Genomic DNA, 24,573 nt, shown 5'->3' with positions numbered 1-24,573 from the left:
AGGTATCATGTTATCGTCATGTTAAGCAGTGGGACTAGTCGGAATGTTCCTTTCCGTATTCCCAAGTAACTGCACTGAGCCGTGTGAGGGGAGTGGACTCGAGATAGTATTCGTCCAATTTCGGGATGGTTGTCGTGCGATTGTAACGGTGATATCAGCCGGAGGAGGGTCGACATCGGGTATGGTGAGGTCGCACAGTGATCGCACAGAACTCGAGGTCCCTTTACTGGTCGTCGGCATCGTCGGGTTGGTCAAACAGGAAGTTCGCTGCCAGCTCCTCGTTCTTGTCGCATGCAAAGTATGCTTGGATAACGAGATCGCGCTCGAACCCAAGGCGACACAGGCGCTCGATAGCCTCGCGCTCCTCCTCAGTTACAGAGATGGCCTGAGCACCGGGTGGCAGCGGCGCGTCCTCGTCTGCATCCTCGGCCAGGAGCTGCAGGAACTGCTCTGGATTGTTTGCGATCATCTGCGCCAATTGAGGGTTACCCGCGCCGACCTGCTGTAGGATGGGCTCAAGCATTTGTGGCTGCTGCTGTACAACCTGCCGTAGCTGCTGGAACTGTGGGTTGTTGCGCAGGAACTCGAGAGAGTTGGCGTTGAGCGCACCGGCCGCAGCACCGCCGCCAGTACCACCAGAGCGGGCACCGCCAGCACCTCCACGATTTTGAGCAGCCTGGGCAGCGGCCTCGAAGAGGTTCATCGGCTCGTCACCTCCGGATGGTGCGTTTCCGGCAGGCGCAGGTGTCGCACCTGTGTCGCCGCCAGCAGCGGGCGTGGGAGAGGTCGGGGCACGGGCTTGTGCTTGTTGCTGTTGCTCTTGGAGCGCGCTCTCCGGAATACCCTAGAATGATGTCAGCACGTGTGTCGGGACCAGAATGGTCACTTGTCCTACCGTCAGAAGATACTCAACCGCGCGGTCGGGGTTGAAGTAGGCGGCGCGCATGGCCCGGTCAATATCAGCGCGTGCGAAACCCATGCTCTCCATATTGGCAATGGCGGCCTCGCGCTCTCCACCCATAGTCAGAGCCGAGGGGTCATTGAAGCGCTCGCCGGATGCCTGGGCTGGCGCCGGAGAAGGTGTAGCGGGGGCGTTTTGTGTGTTGGATGAAGGTGCGGGCGCGGCAGGAGCTGCGGGCGTCTGGGCTGCTGCTGGAGCGGGCGTTGAGGGCGCTGCTTTACTTGACGATGCGGCGGCGGCCTTTGGCTTGGAGACCATGCAGACGATGAAGCCCTTCTCCTCGATGTTGTACGACTCGACTGTGTTGGCATCTTGCAGGATCTTGCCTATTGTCTTGTGTCAGCGACTGTGCTGAGCAGCCATGTCACCTCAGCAGCTTACCGGAGTAGATGAGCTTCTGCTGGGGAACCTCCCAGCCCTTCTCGGCCTGGATCTTGGACTTGAGGGTGCCAATCTAGTGTGTCTGTCAGCAGGGCAGTTGCGATAATTTTCTGGATGTGGCGGGTCTGCGCACCGTTTCCGAAGGCTCGGCCTCGATGACGAACTTGTTTTGCTTGAGGTCCTGCACAGGTTAGCAGGCTGTAATGTGCTGAACAGGGCAGTCGGTGTCTACCTTGAATGTGATCTTCATCTTGGCGGTTGCTGGGTGCGTGGTTGAAGATGGAGCTGGGTGGGCGGGGTGTCGGAGTCGGTGTTGGAGGTGAGGTAGTGGGGATGATGAGGCACTTCTTGGCGGGGTTTAGTAGTACCGCGTAGTGAGAAGGAAGGTAAAAGTAGAAGCAGGAGCAATGTGAATTCGACTGTAGCGTTTTATTCTCACAAAGCGAGCGCCGTTTGCTCAGAAGGTCGTGGAAACACGGTGCACTAGGTTAGGCTGTCGTCAACCACAGTCAACTGGTACACATTACCACTTGACACTGCCACTCACACTGACACTGGAGCTGTACGCCACAGCTCTGCCAAACCGACGCCACATGTGGCGCACCTCCAGGCTTCACTGTTCAGGCGCCTCCTGCATCGTTGATCGTGAATCCTGATCGCTAATCCTGGGCGCAAAAGAGACCCCTAGACCTATTCCTCGGTATTGATGTACCCACCACACATACCAGGTGTTACTGGCTACGAGAGTTTACTTTTTACGCGGGTGCTGACATCCAGCTCAGGGCTCGAATATCGGTTGCAGGGCCCCAACGGCCAGAACACGGCCAGTGACGCAACAGCAGATCGCCCAGCCGCAGCTTCATCTCCTCCCCGGCTAGTGTGCTGACATCGCATCGACACACGGCACGCTTCCACATGCCGCGCATCGCCAACTCCAAAATCTTGACAAGGTTGCAGGTGCTGTCATCGTCGTCGCCCAGCCGGTTGCTGCTCATCGCTCGGCCCTTTGTTTCAATCCCCGCCCTAGAGCCGCCATGAGTCGCTGGCCATGAGGCGACGAGACCGTTTCACCGCCTTGCCAAACTCTGGCTAGGACACGCCGACTGTGTGACTGTCGCCTATTGATATGCTGTGCTCTCCGCACTGCACGAGGGGACTATCGTCGGTCGCACCTCCGTAATGCCTCGCCAGCGCTTACCAGCCGTGGCAGATCGAGCGAGTATCCACAGCTCATCAGGCGTGGAAATTGTCCGATCGCGTTCTCTCCGGGTTGTTTGTTGTGTCTGCCGAACGCATAGTCAAAACAACGCGTCAGGAAATGAAGGGCTAAACTTACCGCAGCTCCACACCATAAACTTTGACAGGTAGGCCCTTGAGCTGTTTCCGGCTCTCGACGCCTGACCCGGTCTCGCTCGCGATTGGCCGCTTTGGCTCGTGTTTCGAAAAGACAAACTGTTTTCCTTCTTTTGCATCAGATTCCAGCGCATCCGGCCTACTGCCACCACGCTGAATCGTAGGCTTGCCATCATACTCTCAGCTCTGCGGCCGTGCTACTGCATTCTGCTGTGCCAATGTCGCATCGCCATGCCCTTAGGACTCGGTACCCATGCGCTGAGGTCGTGCAGCGCCATGCTCGAATGATGCTTGCGTGCATCCCAGCAGACTAGTAGGGGTTTCCCCGTTTGTCCTACGCGTATTGCAGGCCAGTCCACGAAACAATGGGCACACATCAGCCTTCTCGACTTCACCCAAATTTATTATTACTACTCGTCCCTCCCCACATGCTCTCCCCTCTTCACGCCGCTATCCTGTCCCTTTTTCGTCACTCCGTCCCTCGTCATCCACTCGTCACTCATCGTCGAACAACGCTCGCTTCACAAAACCTATCGTATTCCTTAGTCGTTCCACCGAAGATCGGCCAGCTATACCGTACATACTATAACCGGACTAGACCCGCATCAGCCACGCCCCGTAACGGCTTGCTCGACTATAGTAGCTGCAGCTATACAGCCGCATTATTTCCTGCAACGCGTCCGACTCGCGCCTGTTCGGTTTCGCGTCTCTCCACAGCAACAATACTGGGGCTCCATCTTGCATTTCAACCGATAGTTCACCCACTTCTCTGCAGCATCCTCTTCGGTGTCCTTCAACCAAAACCAATTATCGACAATCCCCCCTGGAACCCCCTGGTACTATAATACGACTATACCTCCCGTCTGTATCGGTACCTCGACGTACTCCAGGCTGACTGTCGCCTTCCACCAAGAGTACTCAGGCCGGGGTTTGGGCTGACCAACAACCTTACGCCTCTCGTCCATCATGTTGCAATCTCGAAAATTCTACCTTTCCCTTGTTGGCGTTGTTGCATGGTCAAGCACAGCCGCCGACACCGTCTTGTCTATCTTGGAAACGGCATCTCTTTCTTCATCTCAATCCTCCCTGGTCAGCATTGCTGCTGTAGCGAGCACTTTCGACGTCGTTTCTCTCTGCTGTGTCGGCTTCTACATATTTCACAATGTGGGAAACGTCCGCGGAGCCCTAGAGCGATCAGGTCGGGCAAGAAAGACTTTGGTAGCAGTCAGCGTTCTCGTATCTGGCGCTGCGTTGGTACTGTCTCTCATTTCGATCATCATGATCAAGTCAAGATGGGCAGAGGTCACAGCCGACCCTGCTGTTGCGCCGGTCTCAAATTGGGACAGCCATGTTTCGGGACAGATCGCAGCCTGGGTCGTATCATGTCTCAGTCAGGCCATCCTGTACACCTCATCGCTATGGAACCGCAAAGCACCCAAAGTTCAGACTGTCATCACATCAGGCCCTCGTGACTCAGTCATGAGTGAATTGCGGACTTCGCGCCCAAGCCATCTCAACTTCGCAGAGCACACCCAGCTTGCGACTCCCATGGCCATTCATCAGCAACCCGAGGTCCTTGGAGCCTTGCCCTCGCCCACCTTCTCTACTCGCTCATCGCAGTCCCTCAGATCTTTCCGAGAGTCTCTGCGTCATGTAGTCCGCCCAGTCAACTCGCGCACTACTCTCATCAGCCAGAAGTCCTTCACCAGAGACGCCCCAGCCAGCATCTACTCGAACCGACAGTCGATTGATACTGTCTCTCACTCTGATGGGTTCGATAGCTGGGACACAAGCAGCGTGAGCCTTCCAGCACGCGATGTCGTCTTGCAGCAAGCGGCGCCAACAAGGGGCACAACATTGGAGCCGATCCCCGGCAGCCGTCCTCACTCGCCCGCTCGCGCGCTGGACGGTCCGTTTCTGTCAGAACTCCCAGAGGAAGATGATGAAGATCTGCCCCCGCCCCCGAAGATGATGCCAGACATCTCGCGCCCACCGAGTCCAGCATGTAGCGAGGCTCACATCCACCCCTTGTTCAGGTCGGAGAGCCCATCGGGTCTGCCACCTCCAACAATGACCCCTGGTACGAGCATCATCGCCAGCCCCTACTCCAACCAAGCCATCGCATGCCCGCCACGATCATTTAGTCGGATGAGGTCGAACAGCAATCTGAGTCAAACCGCCATGGGCCCTCCCTCTCTCCATCAAGCCAGAAGCTTCACCCGTGAACGCTCAGCAAGCCTTCAATCAAAGTCCAGGAGCCCTTCTCCTCCCAGCCGCGAAATGACACCTCCCATCCCCGACTTCGTGCTCAACTCCTCCCCCCGAAGCAGCATGAGCGGCTCCCGCCGCGTCGCTCTCCAGTACTCCCCTGATCGATGATAGATCATCACAAGGAGTACTACCTCTACTTCCTTCATGTCACGCATATTATGTGAAAGATGTAATGTCTCTTACGTTTGTACGATACGATTTCCCTTACACTGTTCATACCTTTTCGGTATACCCATTCATGTTACACATTTCCATTCTGTCACTAGCTCTCGCCCTCACGGGGGTTCGATCGAGCGTTGAGCGTTTCTGCATCGCGACTCTTTTTCCATCAGGTCTGGGCTCCAGCATATAGGGCTGTTCGAGCGGACAATCACCATCTCGTTATGTATAGTCGTAGTATTCTATTGTTTCCATATACAACTATTTGCTGGTCAACTAGTCAGGCGTACTATCAAGGCGGAAAGCTAGAGAAAACCCGGACAAGAATGGACGGGAAGGAGAAGAATCGAAGACGAGATTAGGCCGCAAGGCTGCAAGTCGTTATACCCAAAATCAATACAACAAAAATCATCACCATTTGTAATCTACAAGCATCTTCTTTCCTTGATACTTCTGTCCAGCAAACCATAATCCGCATTATTGTGAAGAAACTTTCTTTCTCTGCCGGACCCGGAACCCCTCAGCCTCACCTGTCGTATTCCAACAGTTCCCTTCCCGCAACGACGCTACATGACTGACAACCACTGCCCTTCCCTTACCACAGAACATGCATGATGCCAGCATGACCCCCCTTCGCAACATGAAGTATCTACCCTGCCCCACTTCGGGCCAGTCAGGGTCGACCGTTAGCCGAACTTCCCATTCTACGAGGGAGATCCCCGCTGACCATGGTACGTATACAGCCGCCTCATTTCATTTAAACCTACCGGCCGAATGTTCTTCGTTGTTGGCGAGCATGCGGGGAGATTGAACCTTATGTGATGACGAGTTCGGGCGTGATTGCCCTGACGCACGCGCGCGGCTTCCGGAGTTTGCGGAAAAGGGTGTGTGGGTGCATGGCCGGACGGGTCGGAGCCCGAGATGGAGCTGTGGTGATGAGTAAGAGCGGGAGCGGGAGCTGGTGTTGAGGGGGGTCTATCGTGTGTTTAGGTTCGGGGTGAGATACCTCGTATATATGGTTTGTTGGATTGGGGGACTATTGGATGGGTGCAGTGGTGTTGAAGACATGGGGCGTGATACTTGGGGTATCTTGTCGGAGAATTATCATCGTTGGTGATTCTGTGGAGAGTACGGATTCGTCAAGATCGTCGTTGTATTGGAATATTCTGAACTTACTTTGGCATGCATTGTGGTGTGCGCAAGGCTGTACTGCAATTCCCATCGTGTATTTTGGCTCCATACTGTGATCTATTAGCCCTGCGATCAGTTTGAGACACGCTGAACTGATGCAATTTAGGACTATCACAATGTAATCGTTCTCAAAGAGGACAGACAGTTCACCACACCACAGCTAGTCCATTACGCCAACTAAGTGTGCCATTGGTTGTTGTAACGAAAGCGTAGCGTCGAGAGTTTGGGCGAACAGTTAGTTGGTAGTAGTTAAGTTGGTGCCGTGGAAGTAAATGGACGAGTAATCAGAGATTTAATAACAACCTCTAGCCCAAGGAAATCACAGGTATCATAAAGAAGACGATACACGCAGTCGTGTGAGTTGTAGCGCGTTTGATAGTTGCTCATGTGTTGTAGCGCGCTCTACGCTGACCGCCGATCCGCTTGTCCTTTTGGTCACACGCGACATCAACGCCTCTGGCTTCTCTCAGTGAAGAGGAGAATGCGCGAAATTGTGTCTGCATTCGAACAGTACGAACACTGCGCTCGCCTGGCAAGCTTCCAGGATAGGAAACCAAGTCCAGAACAGCCTGTCTTGAAACCCCCTTACCTGTTCAAAGTCCCGTCTCCAAGCCATGCAATACGACGCGACGGATGCATGCATGCTGCGCCGCACCCTTCACCACAAGGTATGCAGCCCCAATAGACACTGTCAGAGAACAGTAGCAAGAGGCGAGAATATACGTCTTTTTGACTTCAAGTACACCTCATGTTCGTTTTTGCGTTGCAGCTTTCAAGTGAAGGGGGCAGGGGCAATGGTGACGATTCGGGAGGATCGTCCCGTCTAGCGCTGCGGCTAATGACGTGCGACGTGAAACCTGGATGAAGCAACTTGAAAGCTTCCAGAAAGTACGCCGAATGCTTCGTGGAAAGCCCGTGAGAGCGGTGATGTGATGGACGTTGCAACAGGCAGATGCGATGACTTGAAGTGGCGGGACACGGTGGCGGCAGGGACGATGGGTGATGCACGTAATTTGGGTCATTGCCCTCTTCGGCTGGCGTGCTGCACCGGAAGGCTCGAGGCGCAGAACCAACAGCGCCGTCAATAGTGGCCAGCAACCATGGTAATTACTGTAGAGTAGGACTTGGATTCGAGTCGCATGACGACTGCGTGAATGTATGGATCTTATTGTGCAGTACGCGTTGCGATTGTTGCAGGTGAAGAGCTCACGGGCGCTGTCATTCGTGGACTCAGATCCCAATCGGGCAAGGCGCCAGGCCTGACCAAGGATCTCACAAGAGCTTCATCTTCATGCGCCGGATCAACACGATTTCCAACACCCTCGCCAACCTCTTGTTGCTGCTTCACAAGTGCGCTTTCTGCGCTATCTCCTTATACTGACATTTCTCAGCATCTAGCCATCTCAGCGCTTCCGCTCGACTGTGCCACACGGAGCATTCCTTCTGCAGGGTTATTTCTGTCTTGCGAGCACCCGCAACCTCGACTTCTACAAGCAAATCGCGTGTAAAAATATCGAAACGGCTGTAGACTACCTCAAGATTAATTCATGAGTCTACGGATCCTTGACTCGGACTTCGCGTCACGCTGTCAAGCAAGTCACCGCGCTCACTAAGGCGACTGGTCATAGTAAGTACTTCACACCCAGCACTCACGTCGCGCAAAACCATCGCACGAATTTCAACAATCCACGGGTCCAGCAGTTCAGGGAACGATGGAATCGCTCGCTGGCTTTCTGCTACTGACATCGCGACGACCATATGCTGACACGTCTTGCTTACAGCACTACCACCACTCTACCTACCCCACAAGAGGGTGACAATATCAGAAACCCATCCAGAACCATATCTTGGACCCGTAAGTACCCAATCGCATACCCGAAGTTCGGTTCGAGTTTCCGCCACCCTCTCATCATGTTATGATTCCAGGCTAACGGCTGCTTCGTCCAGGTCTCCGCTTACAGGTCTCACATAACAACAATGCCGCCGAAACGAAAGTTCAAAGGCACAAAGGTCATCTCTAACAGCCCTCTGAAGGCACCGCGTAAGTCCGCAAGCCTACTACAATTGCCTCTTGATGCTCCCTATAGGGTTATGCTAACCTTGGCATAGCCGCTAGCGCATTGTCTAATAAGCGAAGTAGTCTTCAGGGTTCGAAGACATCTCGCCTTGCTCCTTCAGTACCGTTCCAAATGACAACGCGTCGCGGTGCAAAAGGCACGTCTAACCACACGAGCTCGGCTGGTCCATCTAGCGCAAGCTCTGGCAGCCGTCGTAGTTCTCTGGATGAAAACGCGCAAAACGAGGATGCAACTCCCGACCATGAGGATGCGCGACCAGCCAAGCGCAGCCGAACATCGTCCGATTCTGGTTCGCCGCAGAGATCCAATGGCTCATTCGACAACAACACACCCATGAATGGCACCCAAACTCCAGAGCTTCAGAAACCTGCATCTAGTGCGACTTCAACGGCACCAAAAACAGCAGCAAAGAGGAGACGCGCATCAGACGATTCATCACAGTCCAGCAAAACACGTCCAAACGGAGTTCTCACCCGAACCCAAAGCGATGTCTCCGAACAACAACCGCGCAAAAAGCGCAAAACAAAAGAATCGCAAACCGACACCGCCGCCGACCAACCTCCTGAGTTAACTGATGCTAGCACTGCACCCAACTCACCTGAGCAGGTTCCAGATGTTGACGGCAGTCAAAGCCTTCAGAACGTTCTGCCGACCAATGGCGATGCCCCTGCAAAGTCCGGCAGGCGTTTGCCCGGTCGTCGGCGCCAACCGCATCCGGACATCAATGTGGAGACTGATTTGCGCCGACAGCTCAATCTTAAGATGAGCTACCGCAGTCTTGCAAAGGTGCAAAAGGCTTTATTAGAAGAGTTGGCAAACCGTACTACGAAGAATCTTGAAGATGACCCCCAGTATCACAAGAAATGTCCGGAGTACGAAGCCGTCATGGCCCAGCTGGACCAACGCCGCGACTCCCGTCTGGACCAGATCAATTCTCTGCGCACATATCGACTCGAGGAATTAGAGCGCATCCGCGTCGCCGAGGAGCACATTCAGCGAGAGCAATACGTCAATCGATTCCGGGAACTTCAGGATGACTTTATGCTCCAAATATTCTTCCGCGCGAAGCAGCTGGAGCGGGAGATGAAGAGCCAACACGCTGATGCCACAGACGACGAAGATAACATCCTTCCGCCAACATTCAGTGACGAAGTTCACCATGCCGAAGACTATCGCATCGGATCAAAGTTCGCCTCACGGAGCAGGGCTTACGTTGAGGCGGACAAGGAACTTGAGAACGACTCAGTACGACGGAAGTTCACTGCAGCACGAGTTGCCTTTGTTGAGAACGATGAAGAGGCTGATGATTCCATTGAGGACGTAGCTGGTGGCTTTGCCAAGTTTGACGGCCCAGATCGCACCGAAGCTATTGCGCATTACAACATTGCGAGCCTCGCTGATGCTGCCATCGAAGTCGAAAGGACACCAACACCACAACCAGAACCAAAGGCGATTGAGGTCATTCCAAATGAGCATGCTGCTCTGCTCATGATGCTTGCAGATATATCAGCACATCAGCCGCGTACCACTGCCGCACCAAAACCTCAATACCACTACCCAGATCCTCGTCAGCAGCCCCCACCGCCGCCGCGAGCGACAACACCGGTTATCAAGCAAGAATTTGTGCGAGAAAAGTCGCCGGAATTCGCACAGCCAGCCATGCCACTAGGATTGCCGTCGCAAGCTGCGCATAGCAGTCCGCCCAAAGTTACCCAGGTCGCAGTGGATCTTACTCAAAATGTTTCCCATTCGGAGCCCAATGCTGCACCCTCAACGAAAGATACTGAGGCCCCTGCAAAGACAACTCCAAGGTTATCTACACATAGAATCATGGACATTCTCAATGACGATCAAGAAGTCCCAGTCTCGAGGACAAGGGAATCGCAATCCTCAACTCAGCAGCCCAGCACACCATCAATGCGGGAATCTTCCATACATCCTCAAACGCCATCTAGGAGCGATGCTCTCAGAGTAGACGCTGTCATGAACAAGGAAGAGCCACCTATTGACCAGGCACTGATGGACGCATTGAGTGGCCCGCCTCAGAGCAACCCACCTTCGTCACCCCCATCGAACACTCAATCGTGGCAACACCCAAGTGTGCCACCCCAGACACGAGAGTCTGACGAGTCCTTACGTCGTCGGGATCCTCTGCAAAAGATCAGGGAACTTCTAGACCGGAAGGCACGCGAGCTTGGTCGAGAACCTCCAGACCGTTCTCACTACAGACAGGCTCCTGCTCACTGGAGAAACTCAATGCTCCCAAGCATAAACACCCAAGACCGAGGGGAAGTCGCGGCATATGATCCGACCAGGCCATCTACTGGGCTGTATGATGCATTACCGGGTAGTTATCATTCGCGTCGGCAATCCCATGAACAAGCTCCTCAGCCATGGGAACATGGCAGGAGGACAAGTGGCCATCAAGTCTCACAACAATCGGCAGCATCGCCATATCAGGCCCATGCCCCTCAGCCTCACTATGGGGAACATAAGCAAGGCCCAACCCCACCAACACATCAAAGCCCGTATGCACCACCGTCAGGATCGTTGCCACTCCCTCCAAAGCCACCTGGTCCACTGCCATCAGCGCCGCCGATCAACTTCCGTTTCGCGCATTATGATCCTGCGCCGCCACGCCAACCGTATCCACCGCAATCACCAAGCTACCCACCCACCTCACATCCGCCACAGGGTCCGCCACAACCGTCATACCAACCACCATACGGTGGTGCTCCATCCTACCAAGGCGGTTACATACCACCTCCAGGATCTTTCCAAGCACCACCGCCACCGCCTTCCTCCATGGCCCCATACCAACCACTCAAGATCCACCAGTACGGCGGTCAACCAATACTCCCCGCAAACATGGCACCACCCCAACATAGTGGACCACCGCCTCTACCCTTCATCGGCCAATCTGGGCCACCACAACAACAAGGGCCTCCTCAGCACCAACAACAACAACAGCAGCAGCAGCAGCAACAGGCCTACTCTCCAACGCATCCCCACCCCCCACCAATGCAGTACGAGCAACGCGAAGCGCACTCTCAGAGTAACGGTGAACGGTCTTCAGATTCACAATCAAGACCTAGACGGCAGTACAGAAGCTATCACGCCCCCGGCACGCAATTCCGAAGCTACCAAGGTCCCGGAGAACAGCGGAGGAGAGGCGGCTGAATGACGCACCACTAATTGTACATTACGATCCCACATGCCCTTCGCTACTAGTCTCATCTTTCCTTACCTTGTCCTTCTCCTTTCTGTCTAGTTTGTACAGGGAGAAGGGTTGCATAAAGCGGGGAACCTCTTGTTTTTTTCCTTGGATAAACGGGCATTTGCATGTTTCTTAGCTGCATTGGCGTTGTACTATCTTGTTATACATGTGTTTTTCTCTTTTGCATAGCCCCCTCCTTGTTTTGTAGCATCTTTTCCAATTGGATACCCTGGGCGGTTTGCGCAGGATCTTGCGTGTGGGTGCGCTGTTTAGGTAGAAAGGTTTATTTAACTGGTTCCATGCATGTTTTCGTCGTCTTTGAATGTGACTTGCTCATGATGCCTTTGCCACGCTGAAAATGTTCATGCTTTAATGAAAGAAAGTACACGTAAAAATTGGGTATCACTAATAATACACTACATCTCGCTCACAATATCTGCACGAGCACTTCGCACAAATCCGTTCCTCCACTCTACGCCCTCCTCTTCACCCTAGGCGTAGGCGTCCACTCCCTCCCCAGCCCCGACCCTCTCCCCTCGCCCCCAAATCCAGCGCTTCCCCCTCCCCTCGGTGTCGCCCCACCCATCCTCTCAAACAGTCTCTGAGCAGCCGGCGTCAAATCACCCTTTGCCTTCCTCCCTGGCGTCATTCCCCCAACAGCAGCAGCAGCCGCCCCGCCCCTCCTAGGCGTCGGCGCACTCAAAAACCTCGGCGTCTCGCTCGTAAAGATGCCCAAGCCCGATCCCGTTGGCTTTGCCTGAGTATGTGGATTCGATCGTTTCGCGCCGATCTTGTCGACCATTCTGTGATGCATCTTCTCGCGCGAAGAGGAGTCGTTGATGGTGAAAGGTGTGGCGGTACTGCTGCTATCTAGACCGTAGCGTTCTAGGAGGTCGGTTGGCGCGTCATCGTCGTCTGAGGAGGGGGAAGGCGGTTGTGCGTCTACAAAGGCGTAGCCGTTTACTCGCGGTGTTTCGCTGCCTGTGTATCCTCCCTCGCTGGGATTGAGACGCGGACGTCCTGCGACGGCGTCACGTACGGCGGAGAGAGTGGGGCTGGACGGGCGAGGAGGCTCGGCTTCGGGGGCGGGGAGTCGCGTATTGTTGTAGAGGACTTTCTTTGGGGGCGCGAGAGATGTGTTCTCAGCTTCTTGGGCCCGCGTTGGTGCCCATTGTTCTACGCTGTCCGGGCCGAACATGAAGCTGTTTAGGGCGGTGTGGCGGTGGCCGGTGGGTGCTGCTGGTCGCTCGTCGAGGTTCTGGCTCGGTTTTGTGCTGATGACGAGTTCCTTGCCTTCGGATGCGGCGGCGCGGGCTTCGAGGACTTTCTGTTGTGCTATGCGCTGTTTGCTCGCGTACATGTTTCCTTCGCGGAGCCAGACGTTCTTGTCGAATCGCGCCTTGTTCTGCTTGTCGATGATCTGACTGAAACTCTCCTGGTCTTCGCTGGTGTACTTTGCTTGGAATGCGCCTAGGCTCATGTTCAGATCGACGTTGTCCAATTTCCCTAGACCTTCATCGTCGTCTTCAACTTCCGTTCCAGCGACCGTGACGGGTGTATCCGCGCCCCATACACTTGGAGTCTTATCGCCAGCGCCGCCTGCCTTATCGAACCTCGTTCTCGCTGCCGTCTTTCTTTGCCCGCTCGGCACCGGCGTCATGACCTGTGTGAGCTTCTTGCCAGCCTCTCTTATCCATGATCGATCTTTGCTCTCCACCGCGTTCAGGTACTCTCGTTGTGCGTCGGCTTCCGCTAGCCCTGGGAAGAAGTCGCGGCGAATGATGTGCGAAACGGCGGAAACATAGGTATCCTCGTCTAGGACTACGGAGGGGCGTTTTATGCGTTTCGGTGCGGGAGGTGGTGGCATGAGCGCATTCGACGCGCCACGCTTCGTGAGCGCTGTTGAGTTAGGGTTGGACATGATGTGGTCGGGGTGGGGTTCGAGTTTGGAGGGCGACTGGAGGTTTCTAGTCGAAAATCAAGGCGGGTTGAAGGGACTGCGAGGGTCGGATGCCACTAAACGGCGGAAGGTAGGTTTCCGTAAGTGTTGTGCACCCACGCGGGCTGGTGAAAGAGTGTTGGCGCAAAGCGACTTTCGTGGACGATGATGTCTTAGCTTTGGCAGAAAGTCTCCACCGCCTCCAGCCCTACCCAGGGTTGCGGGTGAAGGTACCTGCATAATTACCAGCACCGGTGACGGAAGACACTCGGTTAGCCGCATAGTTTCAAATCTTCATTGTTTGAGCAGAATGAGATCACTTCAGTAGACAGAACGTGGCGCTACTCTTAGCATTGTTCCCCTAGCATATCTGCATTGAATCTACGTGCGGTCGCATCAATGTACCCTATGATGAGAAACTCCAGGTAACTCAGATAGTCTGGTACCAACGAAACGATACTTTTGAGCCTGTGCTCTTCTGTGATAACATCATATCCAATATCCCGACCCTATACAGGGCGAGTGCCTCGTGACACTTCGTAACTCGGGGCCAAATCATGATTCTTTCAGCAGCGCACTAGGCTTAATGGCGAGTGGGGTAAAATACGGCATCCTAGCAAGTAGCCATGATCTAGTAGAATGACTCGACCATAGCGTCCTTGTGTGTTGTGTTGATGTTGGAAGGGCCGTTGCCCTCACCGAGCCTGAAGACAGACTCGACGACGGAGAGCTCGGTCGCTGTGGTATCAAGACCTAGAAATTGAAATTAGTCCATGCTCATCTTAACTTTTTGAAGAACTTGTACGTACCCGTGACGGCCATCCAGTCATTGACAACCATACCCGCACCAACGACAGCGCTACCGCGGTTCACACTACCAGCTACAAGCGGCACTTGGAGCAAACTCGACAGCTCGTCTTGATCCTGAATGCTTGTCTTTGGGTGCACGATACCACCCTGATTGCTCAGAGCCATGTAGCTTCCTGTGAGCACGTTGTCCGCGATGGTTTGCCTGAACACCTCTACACCCAGCACATCGGCTATGATCTCCTCTGTTTCGCGTTCTATATCCGGGTGTACGAGAGCGACGTGGTCGTTGCAACATATTACGTTGCCGAGCGCTGATAGTCGCTCTTCTATCCTCTGGATCTTGACTTCGTCGGGTATGGAATTTCGGAGATGCTGGAGTTCTTGGTCTGTGGTTGTGGTGGGGACGAGGAGGCCTTTCTTGTTACTGTGGACTTGTTAGGTTCTGTCTTAGGGCGTGTGTCGCATAGCGCAAGCTATCGCAGGACTTTGAACGTACCCAGCGGTCAGTCTGCCGATGATCCTGGTTCCGGCAATGGTGGCGTGGCAGATGGGAATGACATCCTGGAGTTCGGCTTCGAAAACACTGTTGCGCCACCGTCAGTACTAATTTCTCGCAGGGTTTGCTGGCCACGGTCGCATAGCATATCGCCATACAGTAACAACCCGCGAAGAGCTATAGAGCTATGCGCACCTGTAAAAGTTCTCGCTCGCGCCGACTGCGACGATCGCGTACGCGTTGGTCAGGGTAGCGAAGACACCGACTTCGTTTGAGTTTTCGAACTGGGCGCGGACAGCCATGATGATTGAGTTGAACGTCGAGTGTGTGTGTGAGGCTCAGTGGGGAGTGGAGAAGAAAAAGAAGGGTCTTTAGTACGTGGATAGTGAGCTTGTGAGTGAAGTCTGCAGAAACTGTGAAGGCGGGACTATTTTGTAAAGAGCGACATCATAAGCCCCGCTACTGGATTGGGCCTAGCGCCTTCGACTCATCTTGAGTGAACCGAACCCTGCATATCTGGGAGGCAGGAGGGCCCACCGGGTCCCTTCGCCACTGCTTTCTCCATGTTGGCGCTGGTACAGCCGTGACTGTGGAAGTGCAGAGTCATCACTTGGCGACTGCGTCAGATGAGATGCGATGTTCATCTCGACGTGATGCGACTCATACCCGTCACCGTGCGCACTTTCGACGTGTCGCTGGGATCGCACGTCCATTATCGTGAAGCAAGCCACATCCCTTCACTTTGCGACATATGGCTGTGCACTCGCCCATTCTGTAGCCTCGCCCGACTTGCAGCCTCATGGCAACCGGCCGCATTGCTTAGCAACGACCACGAAACCTTGTGATAGACTTTCGGAGCATTACTCAAAGGCGACTCAAGTCCATCGGTGTGGTCGATACCTGATCAGAGCACCGGCTTTGCTCAAGTGCACGGTGTGAAGCTCCACATGACACATGTCATAACACTCCCGTAGTCTTCCGGCTGATCGCAGTGAAGCGCCCAACTCCTCAGGTTCAACCTTGCGATGATCAATGGAAGACGCGATAGCATAGAGAAGGTATTCGTTATATTGACGTCTCATCGTACAGCTGACGTAGGACGCATGACTATAATTACAACATCATATAGTTCGTCAAGCTCGAACCACAGCGAGATTATCCAGGAGCAGCGCACGGTTGGCCGCTATGCTTCAGATCCCCAGCCACCGCGACAGGCACCCTTGCCTCACATCAAACTTCCAAGACGAACTGACAGGTGACAAGCAACAGGTATGGAACATGAAGATAATAGTATTGTAAAGTGGCTGATGGCGCCAAACTGGGCAAAGCAAATGGGTAATACGCTTTCGGTCACACTAGAACAAGCAGCAAAAAGAGAACGCCCGCTAAACTGCAGCATGCCGTACACGATACGCGTGGAGAATCGAAGAGTGAAAAATGTACAATAGCGGCTGCGCCTAGACAGTAGACCCAAAACGAGATCGAAGTAGATATCGAGGAGAGCGTTCATGTCGTGTGCCGGAGCCAGAAAAACATTAACACTTGCGTGATGGCATGATTATGATCGTAAATGGTTCGTTATGCAAATGCATCGCGTGCAAATGTCGGGTGTAAATTGTGGGATTCGGCCTGAAGAGGACGGTCGGAGAGGTTCGCTGGACTGCGGAGTGGGTATCACTCATTACATGCGCGATGCGAGAATGGCCAACGCGACGATGACGCCGATCAGGAGCGTGCCAACTCCAGACATGACACGGTTGAGGTTGCGCCACCAAGTTGCTTTCTGGAAGGACTTGTCGTCGGCGGGCCCCATCGCTTGGGCGAATTGCTGTTCCAGGTCGGCCTGGCTGGCAGTTGGGGTACCAACAGCGTTCGGGTCGAGGGGTAGAGGAAGGAATGCGGCGATTATCCAAGCTGTGTTTCTGATCAGTACATGTCTTCATTCACACGGTGGTATCTCGTGGGTTTAGACTTACCAGGTGGGAACAGAAATCCTATGCAGAAAAGCAGGATCTGTCTGTTTTGGCGCCCGAAGAGTGTGGCGTGAACGTCATCGTCCAGTGATGGTGCGTTCCAAGCGCTGTACAATTGTCCTCTCCGATCGGTCCGGAGGTGCGGTGTTGAGTAACCGCTGAGCGGGTACATGTGAGGTCCGACTGCGTATACTGCTCCGTCAATCGAGTGAACGTCGTCTGCTAGCGAGACAGTATCGGCGTGCGAAGCGCGGTTCCTTGAATTGTTCCTCGGTCGGTTCCGTGGTCGGTAAATGCTGAGTGGGAAGTTGCTCTCTGAAGGGGTGCGCGACCGTCCGCTGTGTGCGGTTCCCAGCCGTACGCTCTCAGAAGACTCGGATTCCGGGGCTCCAACTGAGATGCGTTCTCCCTTTTGGTAGTAAACCCTTGCCCAAGCTGGAATGTTGTCGGCAATGAATCTGGACATATGCGACTGAGAGGATCCAGGTCGCTCGTCGCTCATCGATACTGCATCGGTACTATTGGCTCTGTTGCGCAAGTACCCCGAGTTCTTCATGCGCAGAGGGATCGATGTAGGCAGCGGCGAGATCGTGTCCATGTGTTCACTGTTATCATCGGATGAAGATCTTGTCGTAGGAGAGAAGAGCGGCCGGGGCACTGGCACTGCAGAGAACTCGGTATGACCTTCCGACGATACATTGTCCGACGACGACTGTGCGCTCCCGATTGTCTGTCCCCTCCGGCGTGGAATCGCTGTTCGACCGTTGCCCGCATAGCTTTCTTGTGAATGTGATCTGGCGCCGAGGGACCGGGAGTTTCGTGCGAGGGATCGCGAATCGCGTTCGGAAACGGAGGCGATTGTTGACAGCTGGGAGCTCCAGTGATGTACCAGCGACGGGTCGTGCATCCGGGATGCGATGTTGGGCGCGTCCTGGGATTCGGCTCGCGAGCTAGTGCCGGACGGCGCGCGTACGACGGGGTAATTAATTCGGATTCCGCTCGCGAAGGATGCTGTGCTGGCTTCATGAAGAGATGGCGATGGTTGCGATGAAGCTAGTGTATGTGTTGGTTCGATGCTGGTGTAGGAAATATCAGAAAACGTGAACGACTCTGTACTTTGTTGAGGATGCAATACAGGTTGTCGATAGTCAGTGTCACAAGTGAGAGCAGGCCCCCTAGCTTGACGTTCGGTTGCCGCTGGGCCTTGGGGAACTTCTGGTAACGGTCGACCGAAACTGACACTTGACGAGTTTCCGGCATTACTAATTGGGCGTGGTGTGGTGGTAGGAGCAGGTGAAGCAAAAGATGCAGCAGAGGCCTTAGGCGTTAATGCACGGTCGGAATCTCCTCCAGAAGAAGAGGGAGGAACAGCCCGGATAGTTGGCCTTGCAGATTGTGAGGAGACCACCTCCTCAAGTACCTCGAGGCCTTTTGGTTCATCTTCTAATTCCGGTGGGGGTGAGGATGGGGCAGTGCTCCCCTGGGAAAATCTTAAAGACGATGGCGTAAAAGAGGATGCTACGAGGGTATCTTCCTCTGACATGCTAGTGGAGCCCGAATGTCTGAAACCCTTCTTCCGTGACAGGATAGGCTGTGGTGTTCGCGCTCGGCTCGCCTCGAACTTTGCGATGGTACTGGCGACCTGGCTGCTATTTGAAACACGAGATCCCGGCCTTTCAAAGCCATAACCCGGCGCATGACGGGGTGGGGGCAGGATTTGCGAGGGTTCGCTGGGTACGGGATATTTCTGATAGATGTCATGTCCGGGATCTTGAACAATGCGGATGGTTGACCCAGAGTCGCGGTTAGTTTGCGAGTTTGAGCGTTCGTGAAGCGGCTTGCGGATAGGAGACGTGTTTGTTGACTGCGACTGCGGCGGGTCAAATCGAGGACCTTGTGCGAGTGTTTTTTCGAGTGCGTTTTGTGAGTCTGCGCGACTGTTGCGTTGTGAGGAGGACATGCTGTGGTGGTGGTGTGGGCCGAGGATGCCGAAATGTGGATTGGTGGTAAACGCGGGCGGAGAAGTCGAAACCGATCATTAATGACGGGGTATGGGTAAAAAGGCAGTAAAAAGGCAGTAAAAAGAGGACGTAAAGACAGTATGTGAAGATAGTCAAAGAGTGACAAAAGTGCTAAAACATATCAAAAAGAATGGCGGCCCGCAGGCATTAACGGTATGAAGAATCGAGGGAGGGAGGACGAGGAGTGGTGGTGAGGTGAGGACGGCGGGCGTCTGGCAGCAGCTCGGCCTAAAGAGGGTTCGTGGCTGTATGCAGAAGCAGGTTCGCGCTGCAGGAGCGATCCAATTGACAGCTCAGCCCCGGCCAGTCTGGAGCACGACCCGCGACTTATGATGACTTGTACAGAGATGGACCCAATTCGCACAATATGACTTTCGTCTAGCCTATACCGGTCGACAAGATGATATGAGCTGCTGGATGCGCGGTCCACCTGGGAGTGCGATCACTGCGACGCGCCTGGGGAACCCTCGTCGAACAGCCTTCCTAGTCAATCGGGAGAAGCGCGTCGCGGTTGAACGTTTAAAATGAAATTATATTTTGGGACGGGCCAGTGACGACGCGCAGCGTGGCGGACTAGCCGTTGAATGGCAGAGAGGCTGGCCAGTGGGCCTCTGGTTGTGCGTGCTGCAGGGGTAACGCGGGAGGGCGTGCTAAGACGTCGTGGGCGCTGATGGCGCGAGTCGCAGGAGCCGAGACGAGGGAACGGACGATCGGAGCACGTGATCCAGCGTGACCGATGGGGCTTGGCGGGGTGTCGAAGGTGAATGGCTGCGCTGCGCCAACAAGATGCGCGCGACAACGCGGGGGGATCTCGTGCAGCTATAAACAACGCCCATGATTCTTTTCCTGCCTCTCCTGTAGTGCGTTTGACGTGCGGCTGCTTTTTTGCAACACCTCGCCATGCCTCCCCCCCTCAACGGCTGGCGCGACAAGCTCAGTGCGCTCGAAGACATGTACCAGCGCCATGTCAAGGGCGGTAAGTTGGCGCTCCTCCACCTCAAACCCTCATAAACGCCTGCGCGACCCACATCGGACGAACTCTGTTGCGCTTTCCTGTCGAAACATCGCCATGAGCTCTAACGTGGTGCCAGTTCCCAAACCGCCTGTTCTTTCGTCGAGAGTTGCGGCGCTTCTGTCGGTACGTTTCATGTTTGCTCCCCACCACCACTGCCATTGTTCTCACCCAATGGCACCGCACGCGCCAAACATGCTGAAGTAGCTAACACCCACGCCTGCAGGCCGCCTATGTCTTCATCTACGTAATCCCCTTCTACCTGTCGCCCGCCACGCGACCCTCTCCGACTCTTACGCGCGATGCGCCGTCGTCGATACGCGCCCGGGTGCGCGCAGTGACCTTTTCCACCGTCCTATGCTCCGTCCTCACCATCGTCGTACTGTACCAACATGACGCATCGGCCATGGAGATCATCCGTTTGCTTGGCATCTGGCCTGTTTCACTTGTAGATACCATCCGGACCATGCTTCTGGTGACTATTCTCTTCGCGGGTCCCATCTTCGAGCATGGCATTGTAGACGGTGACTGGAGAGACTGGATCAAACTAAAGGGCGTCCACGAGACCCTGAGCAGCTGGATCGGATACAGGAACTACATAGTCGTACGTCATCTACTCCAGTCCACCCCTTCCTGCTCTAACCTGCCCAGGGCCCCGTTAGTGAAGAAGTCGTGTGGCGCTCGTTAATCATCCCCCTCCATGTCCTCGCGCAGTTCTCCGGCAAGCAGATCGTCTTCCTCACGCCACTGTACTTCGGCATCGCGCATCTCCACCACCTCTACGAGTTCCGCATAACCCACTCTGAAGTCCCGTTCTTCGTCGCCGTGCTCCGCTCACTCTTCCAGTTCACATACACGTCGCTCTTCGGTTTCTTCGCAGCCTTTGTCTTCATCAGAACCGGAAATGTCTACACGTGCATGATAGCGCATACCTTTTGCAACTGGATGGGCCTTCCGCGGTTCTACGGCCGTGTCGGTGTCGAAGCCGGCAGTCCCATCGGACCACCAGATGTTGACAAGAAGGATGATGAGCAGAAGAGCGTCCCACTGTATCAGGGCAGGGGAGTTGGGTGGACCGTGGCCTACTATATTGTGCTTGTAACAGGCGCTCTGGGCTTCTACTATCAGCTCTTTCCGCTGACTGAGAGCAGTCACGCCCTGCCTGTAGACTTGACGAAGGCGTAAGATCACCATGCGCAGTTGGAATGCACCAGGCTGCAAGCAATAGACCACATTTAGATGTGCTGCACGTTCACGTATGAGGTATAGCACAAGTAAATATCACTGAGATGCTTATCTAAGTCTCGCAATAGCCCACCAATTATCCTTCTCATACCCCGACTCCAATACAAATCCACCAGCCTGCTCAATATCCCCCTCAAGCTCCCCTTTCCGATACAAGTGATAGTATCTCAAGAACGTCTTGTCACCGTCCGGCTTCGGCGCCTCATTCTCGTCAGCCTGACCCTCATCCTTCTTCTTCCTCCGCCCCTTCTCCTTCTCTTTCTTCTGCTTCAAGACCCACGGCACCATGACGTCCTGCTCGTGGCCCTCGTCCCAGCCTCTTCTACTGTCTTTCTGTTCAAGTGCCCAGACATAGATGAGTGCTCTGCCACCCTCCAGTCCAGCATCTCCATTCTGACTTGACGGCGATGAAGGGCGCAGTAAATCCAAAACACACCTCACAGCCTCCACCCTCCGTGCCGGTGTCGACAAATGATGGATGACTGCTATCGAAATAGCGAAATCAAACACTCCATTTGGATGGGGCAAAGAGAGATTGTCTGCTACGACTACATCGTGCGGTTCATGTTGTTTCGCGATCTTGACAAGGTTTGTAGATCTGCGTCGACGTTAACTTTGAAGATCCAAAACTTACCCCCAGCTGTTTGATAGCAAATACAAAAGTCGTGGATAATAAAATAGAACATACCGATCACTACCCACAATCCACACCTTCTTATTAACAGCCAAATACTTCCCATTCCCACATCCGACATCTGCACCTATAGCGCCGTCATGTTGTTCTTTCAGGAAACGCTCGACTATAGGCCATGGCTAGTGATTTTGTGTTAGTCATGCATGCTCTCTTCCCATTTTCTGCCACTAGTGTAATGGCGAGGGTGGACGCACACCTTGTAGCGGGTAGAAGAAAAGTGGGATGCAATTTCTTCATAGACGGAATGCACGTGTTCGGCTTCGTAGGTTGCGCCTTGGATTTCTGAGGTTGCCATAGTGGTTATTGCATCGATGGGTGAGCGGAGATGTGACTGCAGGGAGGGCTGATGTGCGTGCAGTGGTGATGGATGGGGAAACGGCCAATGGGGGGTGGAGGGGGTGCCAAGACGCTATTTGGATATGCGAATGTGCGTCTCTCGGCGTCTTTCCTGCTTTACACTTCCATCTTCTCACGATGTCATGAGAACGTCTCGTCTGAAGACTCAGCGCCGAATTTTTTTTAACTACCTGGCAGATATCGAAATCTGACCACTACGTTTGGCAAAATAGCAAACACCTGACCCAGAATGCGATGATGCTGAAGTTTGCATTATATGCATCCCGTTTCCTTCTCCGCCCTGATTAAGAGACGACCCCGCTCATCAAATTACGAATCTCTCTGCTCAAGATGTTGCAGCCTAAGGCTTTGAGCGTTCTGATGGCTTTTCTTATCATGAATTTTCATGAAGGCTGTGTGTATGCTACTCAAGTTATCGAAATCTTGGCTATGTCCTTCTCTCCATTCTACTGGATACGACAACTTCAGACTTGCGGCAACTACAGGGCATGTCACATCGCATTCATCGTGTCCGCTTCCGCCTTTCTTTGGATGCATGACAAACGATTGCAAGAGGACAATGGCGGTTGACGTCCCATCCATTGTTCCTTTGTGGCGGTCATCTTGTGGCTTTTAAACTCGCAGTTTCCCGTCATCGATGCCAGTACTTTGTGAACAATATCGTCTTCTTTTCCAAACCTCAGGTCAATTCAGCTATTCTTACAGAAATTTCACATCCAAGATGACCACTCCTAGGGTATATAGAGCCCCATCAGGCAGTCGACGAAGCGCCCGTATCCCGGCGGCTATAACCGGTACTCCAGCTAACGCGCGTGTTAGCCTTCGTTCGGACTTGCAAGAGAATCGAGACCGCATAGTATGTTTGTTCCCGAGCTTTATTGTTCTTACTGATCATCGCATAGGCAACACGTATAAGTAAGAGATGGCTTATGCGTGGGCGTGCTAGGCCACAGAGAAGCAAAGGCTTCACAACTGGTACCAACTGGTGCTACATCAACGCCGCGCTCCAGGCCCTGATGCATCAGCCCCAGTTACTGAACTGGCTTCAAAACCATGATCGCCCGGTCAGACGAGGCACTGGTGGCAGTAACATACGTAATGCCTGTCATGCAAATCCTCCACAGTATTGGGGAGCAGCTACCAGTAATGCGGTGCCAGATTGTACTGGATGCATGATGAGAGAGCTGGTCAACACTTATTGGGCTAACACTCCCAACGCCACAGTCGCCCCCGACATGCCAAGAATACAAGGAATCGCATTGGCTGGTGACGTCGCGCAGTTGGCCGCCAACGGTTCGATGGTTCAGATGGACTCTAACGACTTTTATCAGGTGATTCTGCAGCGCTTGCAGGTCGCCAGTGAGTGAGTAAACGCCCATTAGTAAATTATCAACATGCATACTTACCAGTTCTAGGACGCAAGAATGGGAAGAAGACTTCCGCGCACTATTCCAGCTCGACAGACAAGAGAACGGCCGATGTATAACATGTGGTCACGAAAGGCTCATTGCGAAGATTCCAGAAACCGGCATCCTTCTAAATGTTCCCACGGCCACAACAACTTTCAACGCAGCGCTGTCGAGATTTTTTCAAGAGCGGAGAACGATACACTGCGCTATCTGTGCAAGCAATACAAACCATCTGGTCACGACCAGTATTCAAGCTGGTCCTCAAATCCTGAAGATCAAACTTGCCATCTTCCAAATGAAAAAGTCGGAAAAGAAAGACAAAAAAGGCAATCCGCAGCCTGCTACGGAACACAAGATCAACCACCGCATGGCTCACCCCAACATACTCGACCTGACCCAATATCAAGAGAATGCTCATCTTCCCCTCCGCTACCGGCTATCCAGTGTCATCTCTCACTCTGGCGAAGGAACAGAGACCGCAGGCGGACACTATATCGCGAGTGTTCGCGGCCCAGGTGGCCGTATCACTTGCATCTCTGATTCTGTGACAGAGACTTTTACACAGGCTCAATTTGAGGCAAGTCCACAGGTGGCCGGAATATCTCCCCCAGCAAAGGAGGTTTATGTACTTACCTATCTGAGGGATGACGGGAGGTTGCAACGGGAGATGAAAAATCTCGAGTCGACGTTGAATTGAATGGGTGTGGTAAGTTCGGAGTTGGCATTTCTCCTCTTTGTTTTAACGTATGCATGTATTGTAGTCACTGCTTTTAATCACCCATGCCGTTGCAGCATCATTGTTTTGAGTATGATTGACCAGTCGCGATATCTAAAGCATCTGTTCCAGTGCGCTTGCCCGCGAAAGTGGGATCTGCGGGCCCGCCTGCTGAATGACGTCTTCGATCTTGGAGTTGGAACTGTGAAATTGGTCTCTCATCGTCAGTACCAAAAGCACGGCACATGCAGAAACTTTATCATTTCCGACTACGAGGGTGGCGCGTTCTGG

At 53.8% G+C, this 24,573-nt stretch overlaps 8 protein-coding genes across 8 annotated transcripts; 3 read left to right on the top strand and 5 right to left on the bottom strand.

The window, feature by feature from the left end:
* Positions 1-223: 223 nt before the first annotated feature.
* Positions 224-1,592, bottom strand: J4E78_008345 (uncharacterized protein; the record flags this gene model as incomplete). The annotated part of the gene is made up of 5 exons (XM_049368946.1): positions 224-844; positions 896-1,287; positions 1,343-1,415; positions 1,476-1,523; positions 1,575-1,592. The coding sequence occupies 5 exons, from the start codon at positions 1,590-1,592 to the stop codon at positions 224-226; spliced, it is 1,152 nt and encodes a 383-aa protein (XP_049219390.1).
* A 2,069-nt stretch (positions 1,593-3,661) lies between these two features.
* Positions 3,662-5,074, top strand: J4E78_008344 (uncharacterized protein; the record flags this gene model as incomplete). Its single annotated transcript, XM_049368945.1, has 1 exon — positions 3,662-5,074. One exon carries the CDS (start codon positions 3,662-3,664, stop codon positions 5,072-5,074), a length of 1,413 nt encoding a protein of 470 aa, XP_049219389.1.
* A 3,219-nt stretch (positions 5,075-8,293) lies between these two features.
* J4E78_008343 (uncharacterized protein) lies at positions 8,294-11,574 on the top strand (the record flags this gene model as incomplete). Its single annotated transcript, XM_049368944.1, has 2 exons — positions 8,294-8,361; positions 8,592-11,574. The coding sequence occupies 2 exons, from the start codon at positions 8,294-8,296 to the stop codon at positions 11,572-11,574; spliced, it is 3,051 nt and encodes a 1,016-aa protein (XP_049219388.1).
* Positions 11,575-12,083: 509 nt separating this feature from the next.
* J4E78_008342 (uncharacterized protein) lies at positions 12,084-13,532 on the bottom strand (the record flags this gene model as incomplete). Its single annotated transcript, XM_049368943.1, has 1 exon — positions 12,084-13,532. One exon carries the CDS (start codon positions 13,530-13,532, stop codon positions 12,084-12,086), a length of 1,449 nt encoding a protein of 482 aa, XP_049219387.1.
* A 649-nt stretch (positions 13,533-14,181) lies between these two features.
* Positions 14,182-15,158, bottom strand: TIF6 (Eukaryotic translation initiation factor 6; the record flags this gene model as incomplete). Its single annotated transcript, XM_049368942.1, has 4 exons — positions 14,182-14,303; positions 14,360-14,784; positions 14,857-14,943; positions 15,052-15,158. 4 exons carry the CDS (start codon positions 15,156-15,158, stop codon positions 14,182-14,184), a joined length of 741 nt encoding a protein of 246 aa, XP_049219386.1.
* Positions 15,159-16,537: 1,379 nt separating this feature from the next.
* Positions 16,538-17,427, bottom strand: J4E78_008340 (uncharacterized protein; the record flags this gene model as incomplete). The annotated part of the gene is made up of 2 exons (XM_049368941.1): positions 16,538-16,770; positions 16,833-17,427. The coding sequence occupies 2 exons, from the start codon at positions 17,425-17,427 to the stop codon at positions 16,538-16,540; spliced, it is 828 nt and encodes a 275-aa protein (XP_049219385.1).
* A 2,323-nt stretch (positions 17,428-19,750) lies between these two features.
* Positions 19,751-21,047, top strand: J4E78_008339 (uncharacterized protein; the record flags this gene model as incomplete). Its single annotated transcript, XM_049368940.1, has 4 exons — positions 19,751-19,826; positions 19,942-19,988; positions 20,089-20,466; positions 20,514-21,047. The coding sequence occupies 4 exons, from the start codon at positions 19,751-19,753 to the stop codon at positions 21,045-21,047; spliced, it is 1,035 nt and encodes a 344-aa protein (XP_049219384.1).
* A 108-nt stretch (positions 21,048-21,155) lies between these two features.
* J4E78_008338 (uncharacterized protein) lies at positions 21,156-22,096 on the bottom strand (the record flags this gene model as incomplete). Its single annotated transcript, XM_049368939.1, has 3 exons — positions 21,156-21,705; positions 21,796-21,920; positions 21,998-22,096. The coding sequence occupies 3 exons, from the start codon at positions 22,094-22,096 to the stop codon at positions 21,156-21,158; spliced, it is 774 nt and encodes a 257-aa protein (XP_049219383.1).
* Positions 22,097-24,573: the final 2,477 nt, after the last annotated feature.

Source organism: Alternaria triticimaculans (genome assembly GCF_023758025.1).
Source record: "Alternaria triticimaculans strain BMP 0046 chromosome Unknown scaffold_14, whole genome shotgun sequence".
NCBI lineage: Eukaryota > Fungi > Ascomycota > Dothideomycetes > Pleosporales > Pleosporaceae > Alternaria > Alternaria triticimaculans.
Note: the sequence above shows the minus strand (reverse complement) of the source record. Positions and strands in the feature narration are given on the sequence as shown.